The sequence below is a fragment of the Thunnus thynnus genome, chromosome 20 (assembly GCF_963924715.1).
Source record: "Thunnus thynnus chromosome 20, fThuThy2.1, whole genome shotgun sequence".
Taxonomy (NCBI): Eukaryota; Metazoa; Chordata; class Actinopteri; order Scombriformes; family Scombridae; genus Thunnus; species Thunnus thynnus.
In genome coordinates, this window is record NC_089536.1 from 25,540,619 (window position 1) to 25,562,385 (window position 21,767).

At 41.3% G+C, this 21,767-nt stretch overlaps 2 protein-coding genes across 5 annotated transcripts in view; both read right to left on the reverse strand.

Moving 5' to 3' along the window:
- The window catches only part of llgl2 (LLGL scribble cell polarity complex component 2), a 30,102-nt gene extending 10,335 nt beyond the window's left edge, over positions 1 to 19,767 (reverse strand). For 2 of the 3 annotated variants that reach the window (XM_067575649.1, XM_067575647.1), the window contains exons 1-12: positions 19,453 to 19,767; positions 8,651 to 8,770; positions 7,150 to 7,247; positions 5,464 to 5,545; positions 5,228 to 5,343; positions 4,780 to 4,938; positions 3,230 to 3,392; positions 2,940 to 3,069; positions 2,766 to 2,820; positions 2,356 to 2,510; positions 957 to 1,168; positions 76 to 143 (exon numbers count right to left, since the gene is read on the reverse strand). In XM_067575649.1, coding sequence (XP_067431750.1) covers positions 76 to 143; positions 957 to 1,168; positions 2,356 to 2,510; positions 2,766 to 2,820; positions 2,940 to 3,069; positions 3,230 to 3,392; positions 4,780 to 4,938; positions 5,228 to 5,343; positions 5,464 to 5,545; positions 7,150 to 7,247; positions 8,651 to 8,725 — 1,313 coding nt within the window. In that variant the 5' untranslated portion in view covers positions 8,726 to 8,770; positions 19,453 to 19,767. Of the gene's footprint in view, positions 1 to 75; positions 144 to 956; positions 1,169 to 2,355; positions 2,511 to 2,765; positions 2,821 to 2,939; positions 3,070 to 3,229; positions 3,393 to 4,779; positions 4,939 to 5,227; positions 5,344 to 5,463; positions 5,546 to 7,149; positions 7,248 to 8,650; positions 8,771 to 18,602; positions 18,624 to 19,452 lie in introns of those variants that run through there. The other variant, XM_067575648.1, reaches the window with a different exon arrangement.
- A 513-nt stretch (positions 19,768 to 20,280) lies between these two features.
- galk1 (galactokinase 1) overlaps positions 20,281 to 21,767 on the reverse strand; it is an 11,549-nt gene continuing 10,062 nt past the window's right edge. For both annotated transcript variants that reach the window (XM_067576183.1, XM_067576182.1), the window contains one exon: positions 20,281 to 21,406. In XM_067576183.1, coding sequence (XP_067432284.1) covers positions 21,332 to 21,406 — 75 coding nt within the window. In that variant the 3' untranslated portion in view covers positions 20,281 to 21,331. The remainder of the gene's footprint in view (positions 21,407 to 21,767) is intronic.

The following is a 21,767-nucleotide window of genomic DNA, read 5'->3' on the forward strand; positions in this document are numbered from 1 at the left end:
TGATACTGTTAAAATGCCTGACAGCCAGTTAGAGAGAAATATGTTCCAGTGGATACAAAGTTGAGGTGAGCTGACCCTGTGAGCAGCAGGTCTCTCTGTGGAGGGTCTGGGGCCAGGTTCTGCCCGCCTGTTATTGGCCAGGGCTGCGTGGAGAGAGGGGAAATGAAAGTTTAACAATAATACCAACTTAATGCCATCTGTTCTACAAGAAATGAAGGAATGTGTCCATATTCAGGATACAGCACACAATATATATATGATGAACGGCTCTGGAGGAAATTCTTTGAGTCACGTGCAATTTCTCTATCAGGTAAAACGTTATGTGCAGATGTCTCAGCAGTGGCGTTATATTGTAGAGAGAAACTTCAGACTGTGAGGTGCATCAACATGTGTTTAAAGATTTTGTCTGAGGTTAATGTAACAACTAGTTAGAGAATTTAAACGTCTATTTCTTTACAGTCATGGTTCTGGTGAAAAAGTACTGAACATGTCAAGATTTGAAACAGCCTGACATTTTAAAGAGCAAAAGCAGAGTTACAAGTTGCTATAAAACGCAAAGAGTTGAGAGAAAAATAAAATAAAAATTAAAAAAGTTAAAAACAGGAAATATCAATATAAAAACAAAACCATAAAACTACACATAGGGCAGACACGGAAGTCAGATAAAACTAAAACAATAAAAGCAACACAGAGGTCAGTCACACATTACGGGACAGGATGCTTATGAAACAGGTGAGATTGTAACAGCTTCTTAAAACTATCGACAGACTCTGTGTTTTTTATAACTAGGGGAAGACGGTTCCAGAGGGTGGAGGCCACAACCCCAAAAGCACAGTCACCCTCGGTCTTCAGCCTAGATGTCAGGACAGCCAGGAGGCATCAGTCAGTAGACCTCAGTGATTATTACACTGTTAATGAGGCAACACTTAACAACAACAAGGTAAAAGTGGGTGCACCTCTTTGGAGTAATGTGTGCTCTGCAGCTCTCCAGCAGCAATGACTCTCTCCCACAGTTTAAGGGGGATGGCGGAGACGTGGTGGGAGCAGGTGATTGCTGAGCTGTGGAGGGGGACCAGGTAAGGTGTCTGAATGACCGGCCAGCCCTCCGTCTGCAGGTCAATCACTACCAGCTCCTCCTCTACCAGGACCACCAGCGCACTGGGATCTCCTGTAGGTGGATGGAACAGAGTGAAAACAGTAGTTAGATACATATACTGTACATTAATCTCAACTGTCTACACTTTTCTCTGCAGTGTCTGAGAAAATCTGAGAGAGGAAAGTATTATATAAATCTGAGGTTGTAAATATTTCAACTAAATCACACTAAAACAAAGACCCGGTTGAAACAGTTTATCTAAACCACTAATTTGAAAGCAAAACTGAAAGTGAGTACGCCCAAAATGTTTGTTAATACATTTTGCATTGCAAAACTGGTTGCATGGTCCATGTGCATCAAAGATGACACATGTCTTTACACCCTGCCAGGAAGGCTGTGGGAGTCCACGGTGAGAATGTTCACATGCACTCAAGAAACAGGTTACTGCAGGAAATAACGCAGCATGTTTACATGCTGGTAATGGGTGCATGCACGTTTAGAGCCAGGGACCGTTAGGTATCATAACGGCACTAGTGTCAAAAGATTTCAAGTCTACTTTTGAGATCTTACTTTGAGGGATGTAAACATTTTCCATTTTAGTATCTCAAACTGTCTTGTTAAATATAAAAGTGTCTGTCAAAAATGTGTTTTGCTTCTTGTTCTTTCACTGTTTAAGACGTGTACCTAAGAACACGATCCGTGACATCACAGATGGAGCCAATCATGGTCCAGAATACAATTTACACAAGTGTGATGTGGAAACTTGAAGGTCCCAGTGCACAAACACTGAAAACAGACTGTACAGTGAAGCAGGAGACATCCTGTGTTAAGTGATCTCATCCTGCGATCATGGTCATAGATACTAGATTTGTCAATGAGGAAGAATTTTTACTGCTGTACTTACAATAAATTATTACTCAAAGCAGTATTTATATTTATCTTCATACGTGTCTGAAGGGGATCTTTAAAGAATATGTTTTTGATACTAAGTGATACAGACACATGCATGTAAATTCATGTTTATATGCAGCAGGTCAGTGATGAGATTTCCAGAGACTCGGTTACAGTGAGCATCTACATGGAAAAGCAGTCGGGTTTCTCCCGGAGAAATACAGAAAACCTGTCTGACGTCTAGCGTGTTTGAAAATGAACTGCTAATGTTTTGGTTAGTGAGTAAATGGTACAAAAATCTGAATAGTGTGAGCGTTGTGTGTGTGTGTGCTGAGTGTGAGTGTTTGTGTTGTGTGCATGCTGCCTGCCTGTGTGCTGTTGTCCGTTTCTGATGACGAAGAAGTCAATAATCCTGGAGGTGAAGTCCAGAGCCACGTGTGTTTTACTGTGGATCACAGTGATGCAGTGTCTGTCACCGTAGCTGGCCCTGGGCATACCACCGCTGAACAGCAGGAACGGAGGCCTACACACACACACACACACACACACACACACAAGTTCAAGTTCAAGTTCAGTTCAGTTCAGTTTGCCCAGAGATTAATGTGTAACAGGTCATGTAACACATCTGGGTAATAAAGTTAAACATTAGAACGGTTTGATGAAGGAAGACAAGTGAAACAGCTGTGTGTGTATGTGTGTGTGTGTGTGTGTGTGTGTGTGTGTGTGTGTGTGTGTGTGTGTGTGTGTGTGTGTGTGTGTGTGTGTGTGTAGAACGTACCCTTCTTCTGTAGGTAGCTGAACTATTTTAGAAATGGCCTTGCAGGGGAAATGTCCTGCGAGAAGAAAAGACGAGTCATCATCAGCCTCCAGAAAAATTTTTTTTTTTTTTTTTTTTGAAAATGTAGACGGCAAAGAAAAATGTGCAGCGGACAGTTTTTTTTTTCCTCCTCACCGTAAGGAATGTCTGATTTCTCCTCCTCCTCCACGTCCTCTCCGCCCACCATCCATCGACAGTAACTTCCATCACTGTGCGAACTAAGAATGTAGCCTCCGTCCTCTGTCCACCACACACTCTCCAGTTGCTATGGTTGCATTAAAAGTTACATGGAAAATACACAAAGCACATAGCGAGATTAAGCATGCTGCTTCTAACCACAGTCTATACAGGACTGGCTGCTTTTCTATTCAGGTCACAAGTCTTCTACTGAAAACACTTTAGTCGACCTGTCTTTCATAAGTCACCTGTGTGGCAGGGATGTGCTGGATGGCACATTGGTTCTCTAGATCCCAGATGACCATGAGACCTCGTCCGTAACCAATGACGACCTGGTTTGGGTTGACCGGGTTCTCTTGTAAGGCTTCAACATGTTCTAGATTCCTGCGGCCTATGTAGTCGTCTGGTACGCTGGAGGAGAGGAGAGAGGAAGGATAAACACAGGAAAGAGGAAAGAATGAGTGGAAGAGGGACAATGGAAGGACTGGAGACAGAACATCAATCTCAGTATTGATCTGTAGCAGCTGAGAGGCAGTGTGCACAGAGATGGATTGTATTGTGTTGTGGGACAGCGGTGTAGTCAGAACAATCAACACGCATTTACGTTGTTTATGGTCCATCCATTTGAAATCCAGCTAACTGCAATGCTGTATTTGCACAGAGAAGATAAACACCAGATGATATGATGCAAATCAAAACCTTCCAAGTATCAATATGAGCTTGTATTGTTTATTCAAGCTCATGCTTGTCTTGTAAGTGAAACAATTTAAAGTCACAGAGACAGCATGTAACTGAACTATTAACTGGCATCTACAGACAGTTTTATCTCGTACAGCAGAGATGTTTAAACAGAATTTCAAGAGATCTCACATTCCAGTCGTTCTCTCACCAGGGTTTAATTAACAACTGGACAAAGCAGGAAACTGTACCAGACCCTCACTGGGCTTTGACATCCAAAACACAAGTTCATCATTGCTAGAAGCCAAGACGTTATTTCAAATGGAGAGAGTGGCTGAGCACACTGCCTGGACTCTCTGCCAGGTCTTGTAGGGGAAGTTCAACTAAATTAAACTTTGACCCCGAATGTGCTTTTGTGGGTCACTGAACTCCAGGAGTTATGTAGCTCTACTAGGGATGGGTTATAATAGCCTTTTGTTGAATGTGACTCCAATACTTAATTGGAATCCTTTCAAATCCTTTATTGTGAAACTGGCATCAGGGATCCCAGGTTGTCTGTGTGGCAATGACTCTGTCGTAATTAGATTCATTTCTTTCTAAAGCAGAACAAACACTGAAATGTAAGAGGTGGTTCTATTTATACCTCATCTTATGGGCCTGTCTCGTTGAGGTCAAACTCTAATTTTAATACATTTCATATTTCAGTAACACACATAACATATACAACACACATGATACATGTCAACATGTTTGCCGCTTTGCAGATTAGACTGTGACCAAAAACATCCAGCTCTGTTTCATATGAATATCATCTAGTTTATTGTTGTTCGAATAATATCTAGCACAGAGAGACAGACTGCTGTTATTCATTACTACTAAGAAAACAAGCATACAGTGACTATAAAAGCTATTGACTGTTATATTTTATTATTTTACAACTTTGAATCACAACGGATGTAATCAAGCTTTTTGATCACCACTTCAACTCAGTGTTTAATGGAAGCATGTTTGGGAGCAGTTCAGACCCAGCTCAGTCCAATTTTGAAAAAATAAATTGTTGATAATGTAAAATCAAGACCATAAAGGATGTGCAGTGTGTCAGCATGTTGTAGTTGTTCACCTGTTGGCAACTTGATCAAGGCTGATATTTCTTTCCTCCAGCTCTCTGAACCCAGGCACTTCAACTATAAAGACATGGCCTCCTTCTGTCCCCAGCAGCAGCAGGTCTCCTGAGGAATGGGCCAGCACTGCTGTCACTCTGGTCACACTTGGGGGGGCACTGAAGGGGAGAAGAGGAGGGAGATGAGATCACTTAACAGGATGATTGGCGGCTACTGCAACTGTATAAAATACTATTACCATCCACTATACAGAAGTCATAAAAGTTGAGTAAGAGTCCCAAGTCCAAACTGCAACCCAGAAACCAAAACTGCAACTAGATTTCAGTGGTAGACATGCAGATAAAATTCCTAAGAAGGTTTCTGGGAAAGTTACAGCTGTGAAAAAGCAATCAAGAAAGGGGAAAATGTGTATGTGTGTGTATGTGTATGTGTGTCTGAGGGTTTTACCCAGGTGGTCCAGTAAGCATGAAGCGTCCTATCTCCAAAAGTTCAGAAAGTCCCTTGTGGGCTCTCAAAGTCCACATGTGCAGGCTGTTGTCATCCAGCAGAGTCACCAGTTCAACCTAAACATGAGCCATTATCAATGAATACATAAATATGTGAAATGTGAATTCATTCCATACAAATGACGAATGAAAAGAGTAAATGGTGTTGTGTGTTGGGCATTGATCCTCTTACTGTACCTGGTGGGGGAGGAAGTGCACCTGTGTGACGGCAGCGTTCTCATCATGTAGACCCATGAACTCCACACCTGGAGCTCCATACCTGACCACTGTTAAGGACAAACTGGTTTCATGATAGACACAGTCCTACTAGACAAGTGATAAAGACACCAGGGGCCTCACAGTGGCAGTCTTAACATTGTTATTGTGACAATGTTAACATGCTGACACTTAGCAGGTATAATGTTTATCATGTTCATCGTTTTAGTTTAGCGTGTTAACAGCAAGCTTCCAGTAACTGTGCCGGGCTGTGAAACCAATGTCATATAGTGGCCAAACCATTCCAGGTCTGTCACATAATGCACACTGGCCCAAAAAGCATTTGTCTTGCACACAATCATTGGAAAAGGTTGGCTGTAAAACGGTGAATACATTTTTCTGAACATCACAACCCCACCAAATAACTGTTTACTATCAGAATTTGATCCATTTGGTACAATAACATTTGGAAAGTCTAAAAGAGCCACATGATTAAATTATTTTATCCCTGTTCAAGTAAGCGAAGAGTCAACTGGAAGTTAGCCAGGTCGGCCAGTGAAAGTTTCTACTGAGCACGCTCTACGGGCCCAACAATCAGGAAGCATGAGTGACATCCAGGTATTTACTTTACAGCAGGAAGCCGATGTTTTGGCTTCATGCGCCACTGAGAAACTTTCATGGGAATGAACGGGGCGCCGTCATTGATTCCGGTATCCAGTTCTTCATATGATTAGCATGCTAACATTTGCTAATCAGCGCTAAACACAAACTACAGCTGAGGCTGATGGGAATGTCATTATTTTTGTAAGGTATTTGGTCACAAACCAAGTATATGACAAATTAACATTTTGAGTTGTGTAGTTACATTTGTTACCATGGTGATCCACGCTAGATAGGAGCCAAGCTTCATGAAACTGGACATCCTGAATAAATCTGAGGATAGCTGGGTCACTCACTGAGCTGTGATACAGGAGGGAGTCTTTATGTCAACGTGAGGAACGGAGTTTCATCTCTGCTAAAGTGTCACTGAATAAATCAGTGAGCTCAGGCTGCTGCTGTGTATGTGACCCTGACCTCACTGTGGACAAACAATGTCCCCATGAGGATTGATTAAAGCCTGACATTACAAATGATTTGTGCGCTACATAAAAAGAACAGAAGCTGCTCTGTTGTTTGACTTCGCCTGAAGCGTCCTGTGCTTGGACTAATAATATTCATTCACAGATTTTCCTTTATCTGTGCCCTCTCGCTGTTTTATCTAGGAACAATCTGCTGCATTGTATGAATGGATTATCCTAATGAGAGAAGGTACCGCGGTTATCAAAACCAGTGTGTGTGTGTGTCTCTGTGTCAATGGGGAGAGTGTACCGACTGGCTCTGCCGCACTGTCAATGAGCAGGATTGTGTGCGACGCTATGGCGACACAGACAGACTCCGCTGTCTGAGAATGGCAGCCGGTGTTGAGCAACAGCGTGGGAAAAATGAAATACCTGAACCAGGTGCCCATGTGAACCGCAGACGACGACTTAGCAGCGTCATAGTCATTCATTAGCGCTGCCTTCCTCAAGTTCAAACATGACGCTCGGATTCCTGTTGTAAAAACTATTTAAAGCCGACACAGCGCACACACACACACACACACACACACACACACACAGAAAAAGATACAGTTTGATGGCACCGGAGCGGGTGCCGATGGCCAGAAGCTGCAGAGAGGGGCTGTAGCCCAGAGCGCTGGGCTGGTGGGGGAATCCATGCTCCACTGTCTGAGGAGGAGAGAGTGGACAGAGAGGAGGGGGGGGGGGTGAGACTGAGCTGTGACAGCAGAGACAATGACAGGATAGGACAGAGACGAGAGACTGGACCAAAACAAGCTGCAGATAACAGCAGGTGGACGAGAAGAAGAAGGATGATAGATGACATACAAATATGAACCCTGTTGTCTCCCGACCCGTCTCTGTAACTGCTGACTCACTGTCAGCATTTATTAGGTCTGAGTGAAACGTAAAGTAATCACACTTCATTCAGAATAAAAACAGCTCATTTCATTCTGTTTGAAAGGGCTGGATGACGGTTGCAACTAACACTAAATGAAAGTGCTTCAGTACACATGTTCAGTCTCCGGGTCTAATGTGGAAATCTCTGTGTAAGCACAAAGACAGAAAAAAAATGCATAGTCACTCTTGGAGTCAGCTTTATAAAAGCTGTGTGTGTGTGTGAAAGAAATATTCACTGTTACAGTGGGTGCATGTGCATGAGCCTCATTTCCTGATACGCCCTTGTTCAACTGTCTGCTCCACCAGTTTTCAGACCTGTCACTCATTGTGTTTACATGCACGTAAAGGGAGCAATTTCACCGAATGTTGCATCGCCGACGCCCTCCAACAAGAGGAGGAGCAGTGCACCCAGCTATGACTATTAATAGCATCAGAATTATCATTAATTCATCACACGTACCTATAAATCACCAACAGTGGTGACACTGAAGTCGGTAATCATTTATTTTTAGTAGTGGTATCAAAACAGACGGTACTCAGTGCTTCACAGTAATGGACTAAATACAAAACATGTAATCAGCATTAAGTTTATACATGCACCATTGGTTGACAAGTTAGAGATCACTGTATAGACTGCAGAAATTTAATATCCAATCAGTTGGTTAACAACCTAAACAAATAAGATTTCATTATTCTTCCTTCTTTATGTCACTCTCGTCTTATCATAAAACCATCAGCTTGCTCTAGAAAACTGTGTTTCCCTCCACACGTCATTATTTATACATGTGGCCCTGGATTTCAGTAGTGTGTGTTAGTCAACAGTACCACTGTGTTTCTGCAGTAAATCCAAGGAGCTCCATCTTTGTCAAGTTTGCTCATAGTGGAGTGCTGAATTTGGTTTTTCACATGTCAGAACTTCTCTTTTTGACTATGAAACATGTAAACAGGATATATGAAATGCTCATTTTAATAAGTTCTTCTGTAGATACAGTGTATTACTTGTTGAAGATGAGTGCACTTTGATGGTTCATTAATAATGAGAGGAACAGATTGTGCCTTTGGGGGAGTCTCATATGATTCTCCTTCTTTAACTCATATTTTTGCCTCTGTTTTTTTATTTTCCTGTCAGCTGTTAAAAGCTGAGCCGAGCCGGTGTGTTTAGTCTCGCTCACCTTGTTGAACTGGAAGAGTTCCTGTTTAAGTCGATCTCTGTGGGACTCCTGGCCATGTCGCCTGAACCTCTTCATCCTGTCTCAGCACCAGTGTGGAGCCTGCAGGCCCACTGACGCACGCTGCATGGGGGGAAAGACAGAGAGAGAGAGAGACACAGGAAGATTAAGAAACATATGGGGAGGGGTTAAAACACAAACTCTCCAGTTCATCCTTTTGTCTTATTCTTTCGTGGTAAGAACCAACTGCTGTCATGTACTTGCACTGCACAAGTGTTTCTTTCCTTTGAGATGTTTGCAAGATGGTTGTTTGTGAGTTCAAAAGTGCAAAAGAGAGAAAACGGATGAGCAAGAAAACAAAACAACCTGAAACTTATTTAGTCCTTATTATATTGGGGTTACTTGCTTAATTAAAATAGCAGATTAAAGTGCTATACTCATGTAGCAGCACACACATACTGGTAACAGACAGTGCTGAAATGTCATTGACTAAATAAGACAGCACTAAAACATCTGAGAGGTAATGCGTGGAAGTATTTTGAATTCTACAACATAGATGACTAAATCATGGATGAAGCTCAGCTTGTTTACTGACTTTGTAAAATGCAGCTGCTTTAAAAAGCAGCAGTGTGTAGGATTTAGTGACATCTAAAGGAGAGGTTGCACATTGCAACCAACTGAATACCCCTCACCCTCACCTTCCAAGAGTGTAGGAGAAACTACGGTGGCTGCCAAAACATGAGCCAGTGTTTGGTTTGTCCATTCTGGGCTACTGTAGAAACATGGCGGTGCAACATGGCAGCCTCAGTGAAAGAGGACCTGCTCTCTATGTAGATATAAAACGCTCATTCTAAGGTAACGAAAATGCAATGATTCTTATTTTCAGGTGATTATACACTAATTAAAACATACTTATGAATATTATATTCCATTCCTGCCAAGTCTGCTCCACTAGATGACACTAAATCCTGCACACTGCACCTTTAAACCTCTTCCAGACATGCACCTTGTTATGTTATGGACCTGTAACCTTTCTTTATCAGTTCCTGCACATAATAATCATTGTATTTGAATGTATTTAAATTGGATGCATTCATGTTAATGTCAAGTCTTAAACACAAAGTTAAATACACAGAGATTAAATGTAATTGAATGACCTCTTATGTAAAAAGAAAAATCATAAAATAAAGCATGAAAAACATTAAGACAAAAATATTAAGATGTTGAGATACTTTGCATGTTTAATCAGTCTTTTTCTCAAGCAATGCAAAAAAATTAAATTTAAAAAATATCATCAGATCATCACCTTCTTCCTATATTTTAAGTTTTTCATTCATGCCAACTACACAGATAAAAAAATGCTATCAGCATATGAGCAATGTGGAATCAATCCTGGAGTTTTTGACCTCCAGCGGTGCTATGGAGCAATGCTTTTTATATGTGACTCACTGAATATAAACAGAAAATTCCACAGGGAACTTTTAACATCTTGTCTGTCTATAATTGGACATCCTCCCACATTTAAAAGCAGATCTGATGAGAAAATTCAGTCAGAGAAAGAGAGACGTGTGTCTCTCATGCTTACGATGGTCGTTCATCAGCTAAAGCCTTAAAAGACTAAATAAGTTCTAAAATTCACGACTGAAGCAGCCTGTGAGGGAACAGAGAACACTCCTCTTCCTTCCAATCATTACTTTTTAATTCAACAGTGCTCTCAGCAGTGCCACCGCACCCTCTCATGCAGCAAGGGGCAAATACTGCGCAAGTCTTTCCAGAACGGTCCTGTCCTGTCTGAATAAATCCTCATCTAACAACCGACTAGCAGTCTTATAAATTCCACATCTGAAAAGGAGCTTTTCAGGGACGTTAACAATCTGAGGAGTCACCTGGTAAACTGATACATGAGACGGCAGAGGCACCGCCGATGAACACACGTTGCCTTCAAATAATTCAAATGTGCGTTAGTTGTCATTCATTTGAATTTTTATGAGAATGTTACAGCTTTACAAACGTGTATTCTATCTGACTGGAGTCTGTCTCCACACTGACAGTCCTGTCTGTACGTACGTGCCCAACACTAACACCCAGACTCAGTGGAAAAGTGGGACCACAGTGTGGAAGGTATGGAAGCTGACTGTGTGTTTTCTCCCACTAGACTGATGATGAGAGAGAGAGAGAGGAAATCAACAGGCAGAGCTTTGCACTTCATCCTTTGTCATCTGTGAACACACACACACACAAATTAGTGGGTGTGGTAATGCTGCCCCATCAGACAAGGGTCAGAGGTCAGTCAGGGCACAACCAAGGAGCCATTGTTTGGCCACCACACACACACACAGACGGTCAAACCTTCCTTAGCAGCACACGCCAGCTGATGAAAACACCTGTCACACATAAAGGCAGTTTCCATAGAGGCCACTTCAGAGAAAAAAAGGAAAGGAAAGGAAGAGGGGGAAGGACGGAGACAATGAAAGGAAAAAATATCATCCTTGCATTCTTTCTTGCAGTTCCAAAAAAGAAAGACGGCACTGTGACAACAACTGAAGGGGCATTGTGAGACGACATTAATCAGTGGTAAACCGGCGGGTAAAAGGTTCTACAATGCGCATAGAAAGCGACTGGCTAAGCTTCGTCACGTGAAGGGAAAAGGTTCAACCACAGAGCAGCGTGAAAGCCTGTAAGCCTCATTGTCTGTGTGCTGTGTGTGTGTGTGTGTGTGTGCTCTCTCTGTGAGCCCGGGCCCTCAGCTCGCTGGCTCTTTCACTCACTGACACTCAGCTATGTAGAAGAAAGCGAGCTCGCAGGGGAAACTCAGAACTACAGTCAGACATATGATCCTCACTGTCACAAGTCCGTGACAAAAGGCCCGCGCCATGAGTCACAGTTTTCCATCTATACCAGCTCATTTGCCTCGGTCCAAATCCAGACATATTTCTGTTATTACCCTCATATCAGCAGTGCTGCCTTGACTCACTGCTGGGCTGTGTCACACGTTTCCAACTCCAGCTTCCTCAAAGAAAAAGTCAACACTATTCTGGTACGCAGAGCTGCTACAGTAGGATGACTGAATGTAGAGGTTTACTTGTCTCTATGTGAAGGTTTAAATTAGGCTGGGAAATAACACAATATATACTGCATTAGTTAAAAAGTGTTTCCTTAACATTTACAACGAGGACACTGTCTTTAGTATTGTTGTACTGTAATTCCTTATTGGCCAACATATATGCAGATACTGATACATCTGTGAATTTATTGATCAGGGTCTAGTTGTTTATGTGTAAAGCACATTAAAATTATATTGTCAAAAAAGTTTTTTAAATTATCAGCACACATTTTAAAACACATTTTAGATTCTTAACTTATGTTTTTATGTTTGCAGTAACAGTAAATAAAGAATAAAATCATTGTATTATTGTAGTAGTATTGTGGACTCATGATAGATGATGTATCCATCATTAGAAACAAATAACACTTTGTTGTCAATCTGACAACTTTATTCTCAGTTCTTGTGGAGATTCCAAAGTGTTCACAGATTACAGCTGCAACTAACACTGACTTTCATTCATCATGATTAATGCAGTAATCTTTTATTCTATTAAATGCTGTTACAGTTTCCCAAAACCTAAATCTTCAAAAGATTTTTATTTGACCAAAAGCATCCTATTTAAAAGCATCAAAAAGTCACATTTGACAATGAACTTTTAGCACTTTTGTGGGAAAAATGACTAAAACATTTATCTGATTATCAAAATAGTTGCTGATTAATTTTCTGACAAACTAATTGATTAATTGTTTCAGCTCTACCAGATACCAAATATGTCATATTGAATTTAAGCAACATTTAGCCAAGTTTCAACTGACATAATGTGTAGCCACAACTACATTTGGTCATTTGAATATCTTCAGTAACTCTATAACTATATACAGTATGTAAGACACAGCTACTACTTTACAAAGTGGAATGATCTTCTATAGTTGTCTCTGTGTGACTCATGTGTTCACTGCATCTTTAAACATTTTTATCAAGATTAACTTTATGATTATCTACATATACATGATAGTAGATATTGTTGCTGTATTACTACACTACTGTTTTGCTGTCTCCTGTTGCTCTGCATGTCTTGTGAATGCTTATTTTATTGCTATTTGACTTTATGGCATCTTGTTGGCTTCTGTCTGTTGTTTTTTTCCATCAGAACATCTCATCAGAGGACTGCAGCTGACAATGAGCCAGCTGGCTAACACTGGTACATTCATAGAAATGTTGATTAAAGTGCGTTATAAATAAATGAAATGAAATGAAACTATGATATAGCTTCAATTAAGTGTTGGATCGAATCCTTTTTAACCAATTAACAGATCTATTTAAGAGGAATATCTAGGTTGAAGAGGTTATCTTACACTAATACTGCTATCAGTGTCAGAATTCTAGTAGTCAACATTGACAGCAACAGTTAGAGCTTTGAGCTAGCTGACACATTCAGCTATACTTTAGACAACTGAGAATGCAAATGCTGCAACTGCAGGTTGATCAGCCAGTAAGATGCTTGTTGTTGCGGCAGGTTACGAGCTTGTAGTCCTTGTAGACACCCTGCCAGTGTGAGAGTGTCCCAGGAGAAGCAGTGGAGCAGAAAGAGAGCTCAAAGCTGTAAGCTCTGTTAACAAAAGGCAGGGTGGGAGGTCTGCTTCACAAAACACACGACGCCTTCTACCAGCTACCGGAGAAATCTGCTGATGGAAACTGGAACAGTAGAGTACAACCCTCACGTATGCGTGCACACGTGTAAACAGTGAAGTCATCAACCGGTATGGGAAGCTTAGCTTTATCCATTAAAAACAAGCGCTGACACCATGCGACATGTCAGGTGCGAGTTCAGACATCCTAATCCTACAGTTATTTCTCTCCCACTGATTAATTGTGGCCTTTCAAGTAACCTGACAGACATTAGAGCACAAATTACCCGTTCATTAAAAAACGCACTCCAGTGTTATTTCTAGACCAGCTACTTATCAAGAGCCGAGGCCGGGGACGAACATCGCAATTACGTGAGCTGCAGTGATGTTTAACACTGTCAGGTCAGACAGTTAGATTAAACCTCCTCCTCCGCTCCTTCTCGTGCTGCGCTGGGAGGCTAAACTGAAGCCAAGAGGAACAAACAGTGGAATATTCAACAAACTGAGCGAAGCAGGAAACTATTGACCTTTTTAAATCATTTAGACTAGAGCACTCCATCATAGCACAGCACTCTGCATGAATATGTGTTTTTACAGACGCATGTATGCCTTTCATCAAAGAGCAGGTCATGAAGCATTAGTAGCCAGGAGTGATGCCTCTATAGTAAAAGGTATGTCTGTGTTTTGCTTAAGGACACGGACAGGAATGAACAGGGATGAACAATCGTGTGACCTTGCCTTAAGGAACAGTCTCCTAAACACCTGACCAGGCTTGCGTATCCCTCTCGACACTTTTTTTCCCCAGCCGGGTCAGATTTGTAGTCTTGTTCACAGATTCTTTGAGCAGATATTTACTGATTTAAACTGAGCAAACTCCATCCACTGATGAAGACTCTGGGGTGTGGCTGAAATAATAGACTTTCACATTATGTTAAGAGTAAAGTCTGATCAATAAACAGTCCAGGCTGAATATATGGACAAAGATCACTGATATGCCCGTCTCAACATGTACATTATATAAGTAACAATCAGCTGCGGTAGAGAAGTGGCAGAGATGTGTCAGTCATGTAGAAACAATGTGAAAATGTTTCACTCACTTCATATATTTGTCACAAGTATTAATTGTCTCAAATATTGATATTAGCCTTAAAAAAAAATCCAGCAACAGTTAAACACAAATCTAAACTATGACTTTCATTCTGGTGCTCAGTGTTTTTAAATGGATCCATCTAAGCTTAAAAAGTAAGAATCATTCATGTGATTTATTACTGTGTGGAATTTTTTGAAGTTTGCCACATGGAAAGAACTGACATCTTCACAGATGTGTTTGTTGAGCAACGTGAACACAGAGGTTCATTTTACATCGCCATGTCTGTGGACAAGTTTGTTGTTATCAGAGGGAAGTTAGTTTCAGGTTAATCAGAAGAACAATGGCCGGTTAGTGAGTGACAGAGAAACACAGCAGATCAGGCCAGTTCCAGCACAGCTCTGCACTGTGACGTGGTATAGATTTTTTTTCAGGAATTTCATTTGGCAGGAGAGAAGCAATGAACTTGTAAATGACAGCAAACACTTGTGTGTTTTTTTTGTCACACTGGTGATATTGTTTGTTCTATGGTGAGCTCATCTCTCAGCGTGATAAGGTTCCATACACTATTTACATTTGATAGCAACTTCGACTGGCGTGTTGACTATTCTCACACAGCCGCATGCAAAAAACACTGGAGCGTGTCGTCACCGCTGTCCCCGGACAGTGACGACACCGTTGTCATCGCCGCTTTGAGTTTGTTCACTCGGTTAGCAAGATGCTATTTGTTGTTTTTCAACCCACATTTCAGTGATGTCATCAAATTCCCTGCATATCAACCGAACCATCTAGGCTGAGAAGGGAGTCAATGGAAGGGAAAAAAAAAGTGCATAAACAAGCCTGGACACGACGACAACCTCAAGAGAAGGCTGCTCGACCAGCAGAGCTGCTACGTGGGCTGCGTCTCTCAACGACATAGCTAGCATAGTGCTTCAGAGGAAGAATGAGTGGCCAGGAAATGCCTGGCATCCAAAACATTCTACTTATGGACTTATGCAATCAACAGCTATGCCAGCACTTGCTGCGAGACGGGGAGAGAGGTGCAAAGATAAGCAGCCCCTCCCGGAGTGACATCTGATCAAGTCACTGACTCAATACTACGTGCTAAACACTTATATTGATGGTGTCAGAATATGAAAATATGATATAAACCACATTGACACAGGTGGAGAAGAACCTGTTTGACAGCTGCTGTTAAGACTGTGTAGCCTGAGAGAACTAGCTTGCACACATGGTCTGATCACAAACACCACTTGTAACTGCACATCTGACACACACACACACACACACACACACACACACACGACACACACACACACACACATGAAACTGAATGGGCGGGGTCTGACACCTTTCTGAGATCTTGAGCTGGACAACATTGAGCTATTCTTGGTTGTGGTGATGGAAGCGTGTCCTCTCAAGTCAGCACATATTGATGCATTGTGGGTTGGGGAGGGATTGGTATCATGTCAGCGCACTGACAGGGGGAGTGTGGGGGGTGGGGGGTACGTCGGCAGTATGAAACACAAACCGTCAGGTGTGTTACTGGTGTATAAAGGTGAAATAGAAACAGCCAACCTGTGTTTTTAAAAGATACAAGAATGCATCTAATAAGACAGAGCAGTAGGAGACTGTCACGCTCAACTCCAGCAAACATTACAGAGATGCTTCCTTCCACTGTCCCTAACAAAAACAGAAATGGGATCTTGTCAGTTTTGGGTGTGGCCGGCAGGATATCATATCTCCCACCAACTCACTCCCTCTTTCCTGTAATCAGAACCAGGGAGAGACAGAAGAGGACGGAGGGGGGGGGGGGTGATCGGGAGCACACACACACACACACTTCACACTAGCTCAGCTCAGATCCTCACTGACAGGATGAAACTAGGCAGCGGTTTAGACCTGCGAGTCATTAACACAATCCTTGTGATCACTGAATACAGTGACTTCTTGTGTAGATCATTTAAAAAGGTGAGCGGCTCTCTCGGTTTCATCACAATGGGGATGTCATGGTAGCTCATTAGAGCATATTAAAGAGCATAACTCACAACCAACTTGTGGTACATTTGTCAGGTCTGACAGATATAATACTGCTGCAGGAGGAAGGGACCAATGAGCACTGATGTTACAGATCAATTACTTTCTCTGTGAACTACAGGCATTTTGACGGTAACGCGAGGCCGTTCCTGTGAATATTGTTCTTTTCTATCAAATTGTCTCACTAAAAATTGAGGAACAATTCGTTAAAACCAGGTCACATGACTTAAAACCACATATTGTACCAAAGCGCTAATTATATTGCCACCAAACCACTTCTCCCTTCAGGCTCTGCTTTCCCAGCTCCTGTGGTCACCTTTCTCATATAAATAATACAGCCAGATCACTTTGTTGCCATCTATTCCTGCACTTGCAACAGATCATTCTCAGCTTCTTAACACCATCTTACTGGTTTTTCCCAAATATGTTACTCAAAATTAACAAAAATAACTAGCTACACCTCACAGATGAATGTAATTCAATGCAACAATACAACAACACACAGTCTCTAAATGACCACAGAGTTGAATTAACAACCTTTCTTATTTGAAGGGCTGATATGTGTAAAACTAAAACTTCAATGACTGTGATTTTTTTTTTTTTTTTTTTAATTAGAGCTTGTTTGGAATCTTATCAATGAATCTGCCATTTTTTTTGCCATCAATTCATTGATTATTTATCTGGGCTATTAAATATCAGAAAAATAACACTCATCACAACTTCCCAGAGCAATCCAATCTGCAGTTTAAATCCCAAATATAATAGAAAAATTCACATATATTCAAATTTGAGAACAAGTAGATTTGTCATTTTTGCTTGAAAAAGGTTAAACTATTGCTTGATTATCTAAATTTCTATTCTCTGATCTATTTCTTGATCAGCTGATGTACTAACCGTTACAGCTCTAACACTATGATTACGGTGACGTTCAACAAATCCAGAAATATGTTCCATCCCTACTGCCTACTCTGCCTCATTTAGAGCCTGGATAAACGCTGGAACAAGATGCAATACTGGCAGCACACATGTTGACTTTATCACAGCTAACTTTATCATCCTCTTCAACAAGACATCATGGCATGTTTTCTGTCTGACCTTTTCAAAAAACAGTTCATCCGTTAGCTGTCCTTGTAATGTCCTGACGTATCTGCTGGAAAGCCCGGGCAGGAGACTTCCTAAGCTGTCTCATTATTAAAAACCACAGAAAAAAAAAAGCTTCTTTTCCTGCTTTGGTAATGTGTTGCACACTGGGAGAGGTAAAACAGGAATCAAGTTAACAGTTAACAGCGCTAAACACAGCGTGACAGGCTGAGCTAAGTGTTCTGTTTGAAGTTTACAAGCAGGGTACATCTCCTCACCCACGCAGAGGTTTGATAAATCAACTCTCCTGTTAAAAGGTTTTTAAAAAAGGAAGCTTTTAAAGACAAGACTGCACAGCACACACATTTCTAAGATAGCTGAGAAATTTCATGCTTTTGTACAAGACCTCTAAACTGTACAATAAAGTCAGCAGGTGAAAGCACTCTCTAGCCTGCCCTACATTTGGGAGGGGCAATTTACTTTGCCTCCATAATATTTTCAGGTGGACTTTGCAGGTGGAATAGCACCACGTCAACTGAGAACAAAGGCGTTTTGTTTGGCTAGCCTTGCACCGGTGCAGGTGGAGTTGGAAGGACACTGCCTGTGTGTCCTTCACCAGTATCCTGTCCAGGTTGTGAGACCGGTTTCTGTTTGTGCTCAGTAGCTTGAGTGACTTTTTATCTCACAAAGTTAAATCATACTAAGATTTAAACAGGCAGAGGATTAAAATATATTTGCAGAAGTTGATACAAGAGTGTTATGTTAAAAAAAAAAAGTGACTCACATCACAGTTCGGTATTACAGTAAGATATAACCTGGCTTTGACTGCATGGACACAATGTGTATCACTATTTTCAGCAAACGTGTTGTTATTTTGTTGTGAATTTTCCTGAAACAAGACAAACCGGTGAAACGCTTCTCCCTCAAACACACACCCCCTCCCCTTATAACAGCTATTACTCATGCTTGAAACCAGACCGTTGACTCACAGGGCTCACTCTACCTGCTGGGGAGACACACCTAGCTCAGGTTTTACCTTTCCGTAATTATGCAACACTAGCTACAACTACTACTCACCTGGCTACAGGTTGGGGTTAACAAGGAACGCCAGGGTTTCTTCGACATCTCAAGTTGAACCACTTATCAATTTCTTGCTAATTTTCTGTTCTGAACTCACGTCTTGCACAATGACCGGTTTCAAGCTGCTATCATTGTGCCCAGGTGCGTGTTAACGCCTACTTCAACTAGTTATTTTTGCACGGTTTCGTCTGGAAGCATTGTTTACTGTTGGTTAACAACATGCTACATTTGATTACAACACAGCCTTACCAATCTCTGTGCAAAAAATGTCGATTTAATGACATCCTTGTAGGCACTTCGTCCACTGAAAATGACTGACGACATTTTACTAGTCATTCAGGTAATGTACTCTTGGCATGAAAGCAATATACCAAGCAAACTAGTCCATACCGTAAAACATACATTGGTCGTATTTGTGACCGTCCACGAATATGTTTTAGTTGAGAGATAGCAGGTGAAATACTTGCAGAAAATAAAACATGTAGCGAAACAGCCTAACGGTGGCTAATGTAAATACCAAATGGAAGAGTTTATGTGGAAAAGAATGTAACTCTAATTTTAAGAAAGGTGCAAACTAACTGATGTACAAGGAAACAACCCTTGGATGCCTGATTTCTGGGTGGAATATCCAGAGTTAAGATTAGCCAGCTAGCCAATTGGGAGGAATGATGTCCGGCTACACAAGCAACTTTAGCTAGCTTGAGTTGGAGCCGTTCAGGTGTCGAACAGAAAACAGGTGGCAGTGATGAACAGGGTGGTTCAGGTTTTAACCAACTGGCTCAGAAGCCGACACCTGTGGGTACCAGCTCTCTGTGAACGTGAAGTGCGGGCCCACCTCCCAACCCACCTGATTCAAAACGGCCGTTGCTCAGCCGACGTCCACCGTTTACAGCCGCTGGATAGGTTTCCACCTCCGGCCAGCGTCCGGTGTTTGTGCTGGCTAGCAGCTCTCTCCTACCATAAAGTCAAAGAAAACGTAACCAGGCAGAAAGCGTCAGTTCCAAGGTGCCAAGCGATAGTGAATCTGCCGAGACGATATCTGGTCTGAGGACTGGCTAAGAACTGAAACTAGGTCCGCTGCTGTTTCTTTTTCCACCGCTGCGGTGGTAGCCTCGGTGTTTCCTGCTAGGCTAAACTTCACTGCTGTGCTAACTCCGCCCTTGTGCTGCATTCAAGTGCATCTCGTAAACTCCTAAACACAGACTAAATCCCGCCCCACTTCCGCGCCAGTGTCTCAAAAGCTTTCATAGCTCTGTTAAGTTTTTCTGGCAGGGGCCTCTTTCATCATTCTTTCTGAAAACATGATGCTGTCCATATTCCTAGCAAAATGGGTATCTACTGCTCTCCTTGCTTGTAAAATTTAAACATGTCGTTAGTTTAACAACGACAAAATATCAATTATTTGGATAACAATTCAACAACCACAGCTCCCGTGAGGCTTGGGAGCATTTCCTGGGATATGCTTATGTTGTTTCGTGTTTATTAACATGATGAAGTGGTTACATTTTTGTAGCCAATAAGATGAAGACACCCACTGCTTTTGGACAGTTAATGCCTGTGTTACATCTTTCTGGAAAGACCAATTAATGATACCCCCATTAATAAAACAGACAAAACATACAATAACAATACAATATAACAATAAATATACCAAAATGAAAAAAGAGACAAAGCATTTGGTCTGAAAAAAGAACAGATTGGTTGGCTGCTTTTATTTAGAATAATTAGTTCTGATCTAGAGAGAAGTGGGTTATCGCTTTGTTGGCTTTAGAGCCGAAACTGCCAGGTTGTTGCTTTCAAAAAGCACCAACAGTGACAGACAACAGCTGTATACTGAAACATTCACTACATTTACATACACACAAGAATTGTGTGAGCAACTAATAAAGAACTGTATACTCAAATCAAACAGTATGCAGAATAAATATGATTAATTCTTTTGAGTGTGCTGTCAAGGGACACTATTCTCTCACAATGTAATGCACAGAGGGAATGAAGCAACTGCTCACAGCTGGAAAAAGTCTAAATAGCTGGAGGTGAAACATCTACAGACACTTTGAAAAGTATTAAATCCTAAGAGACATTTTGCTTTCTCTTTGTGATGTTTAACCGGCAGTGACATTCCAAGTTGCAGCTTGACTGATGTCTGATATTGTGTATAATGTTATTTCCTGTTAGTATAAAACAGTTAAGTATGTTAATGATTAGTATGTGTTCTAAACTTGGGATACAGTCACATTCTTGACTACAGTTATAACTCATGTGTATACAAATAACTGCACATCCAGCAGACACAGAGCAATGTCACAACATGTCGATTAATGCAGCTTTAAGGAAAATAACAACATTCTTTTCTTTTTTTTTCTTTTTTTTTACATTTTCTAAACAACATACTTTATTCAATAAAAATTAGAGGTAATATAGATATGATTCTAGCCTGTATTTTCACAGTTGTGTAAGTCTTAATTATACAAAACAGTTGCTACATGTAATCCAGATGATAAAGCGTGACATAAAAAAAAATCTAGTAATAAAAATGTTAACAGAAGGCAATGTTTTATTGTTAAGGCACCTTTTCAACAGTAACAGAATGATTTTCAATCAGATCCAGTCTGCATCACAGCATATCATTTTAACTTTAATAACGAGAATTGAAATAAGTAAGTAAAGCCTATCAAAAGGAATGCATGTGTTGTGTTCATACAGCAGAGATGTGTTGACAAAGGTTAGGACAGACTGAGAGTCCGAGCCCCCTCTGAAGGAGTTGTGACATAGAAAGTCGGCGTTCCGCTGTATCGCTCCTATTGAGGAAGAAAAACAAACACACACAAAACCAGACAATGAGTGCATCAAACAGCAGTCACTTTCAGCCAGTAATGAACCTGAAACTAAACACTAAATCTAACCATTATAAAACCAAACTGTCCACCCAGAAGCCATTCATGCTCATCATATCTCTCACAACTCAAGGAAGGAAGTTCAAAGAGTGAGCAAAGGGAAAGAACCGCTGGGTTTGTTTTTGCAGTCAGACACTTATCCTCATTGGCTAAGGCACATCTTTCCTCCTCGAAACTTCCTTTACTACTACTTCCCCCATGCTAAAATTACACACTCAGTCCATTAACTCACCTCTATGTCACTGAAAGGGCAAACGGATATAAC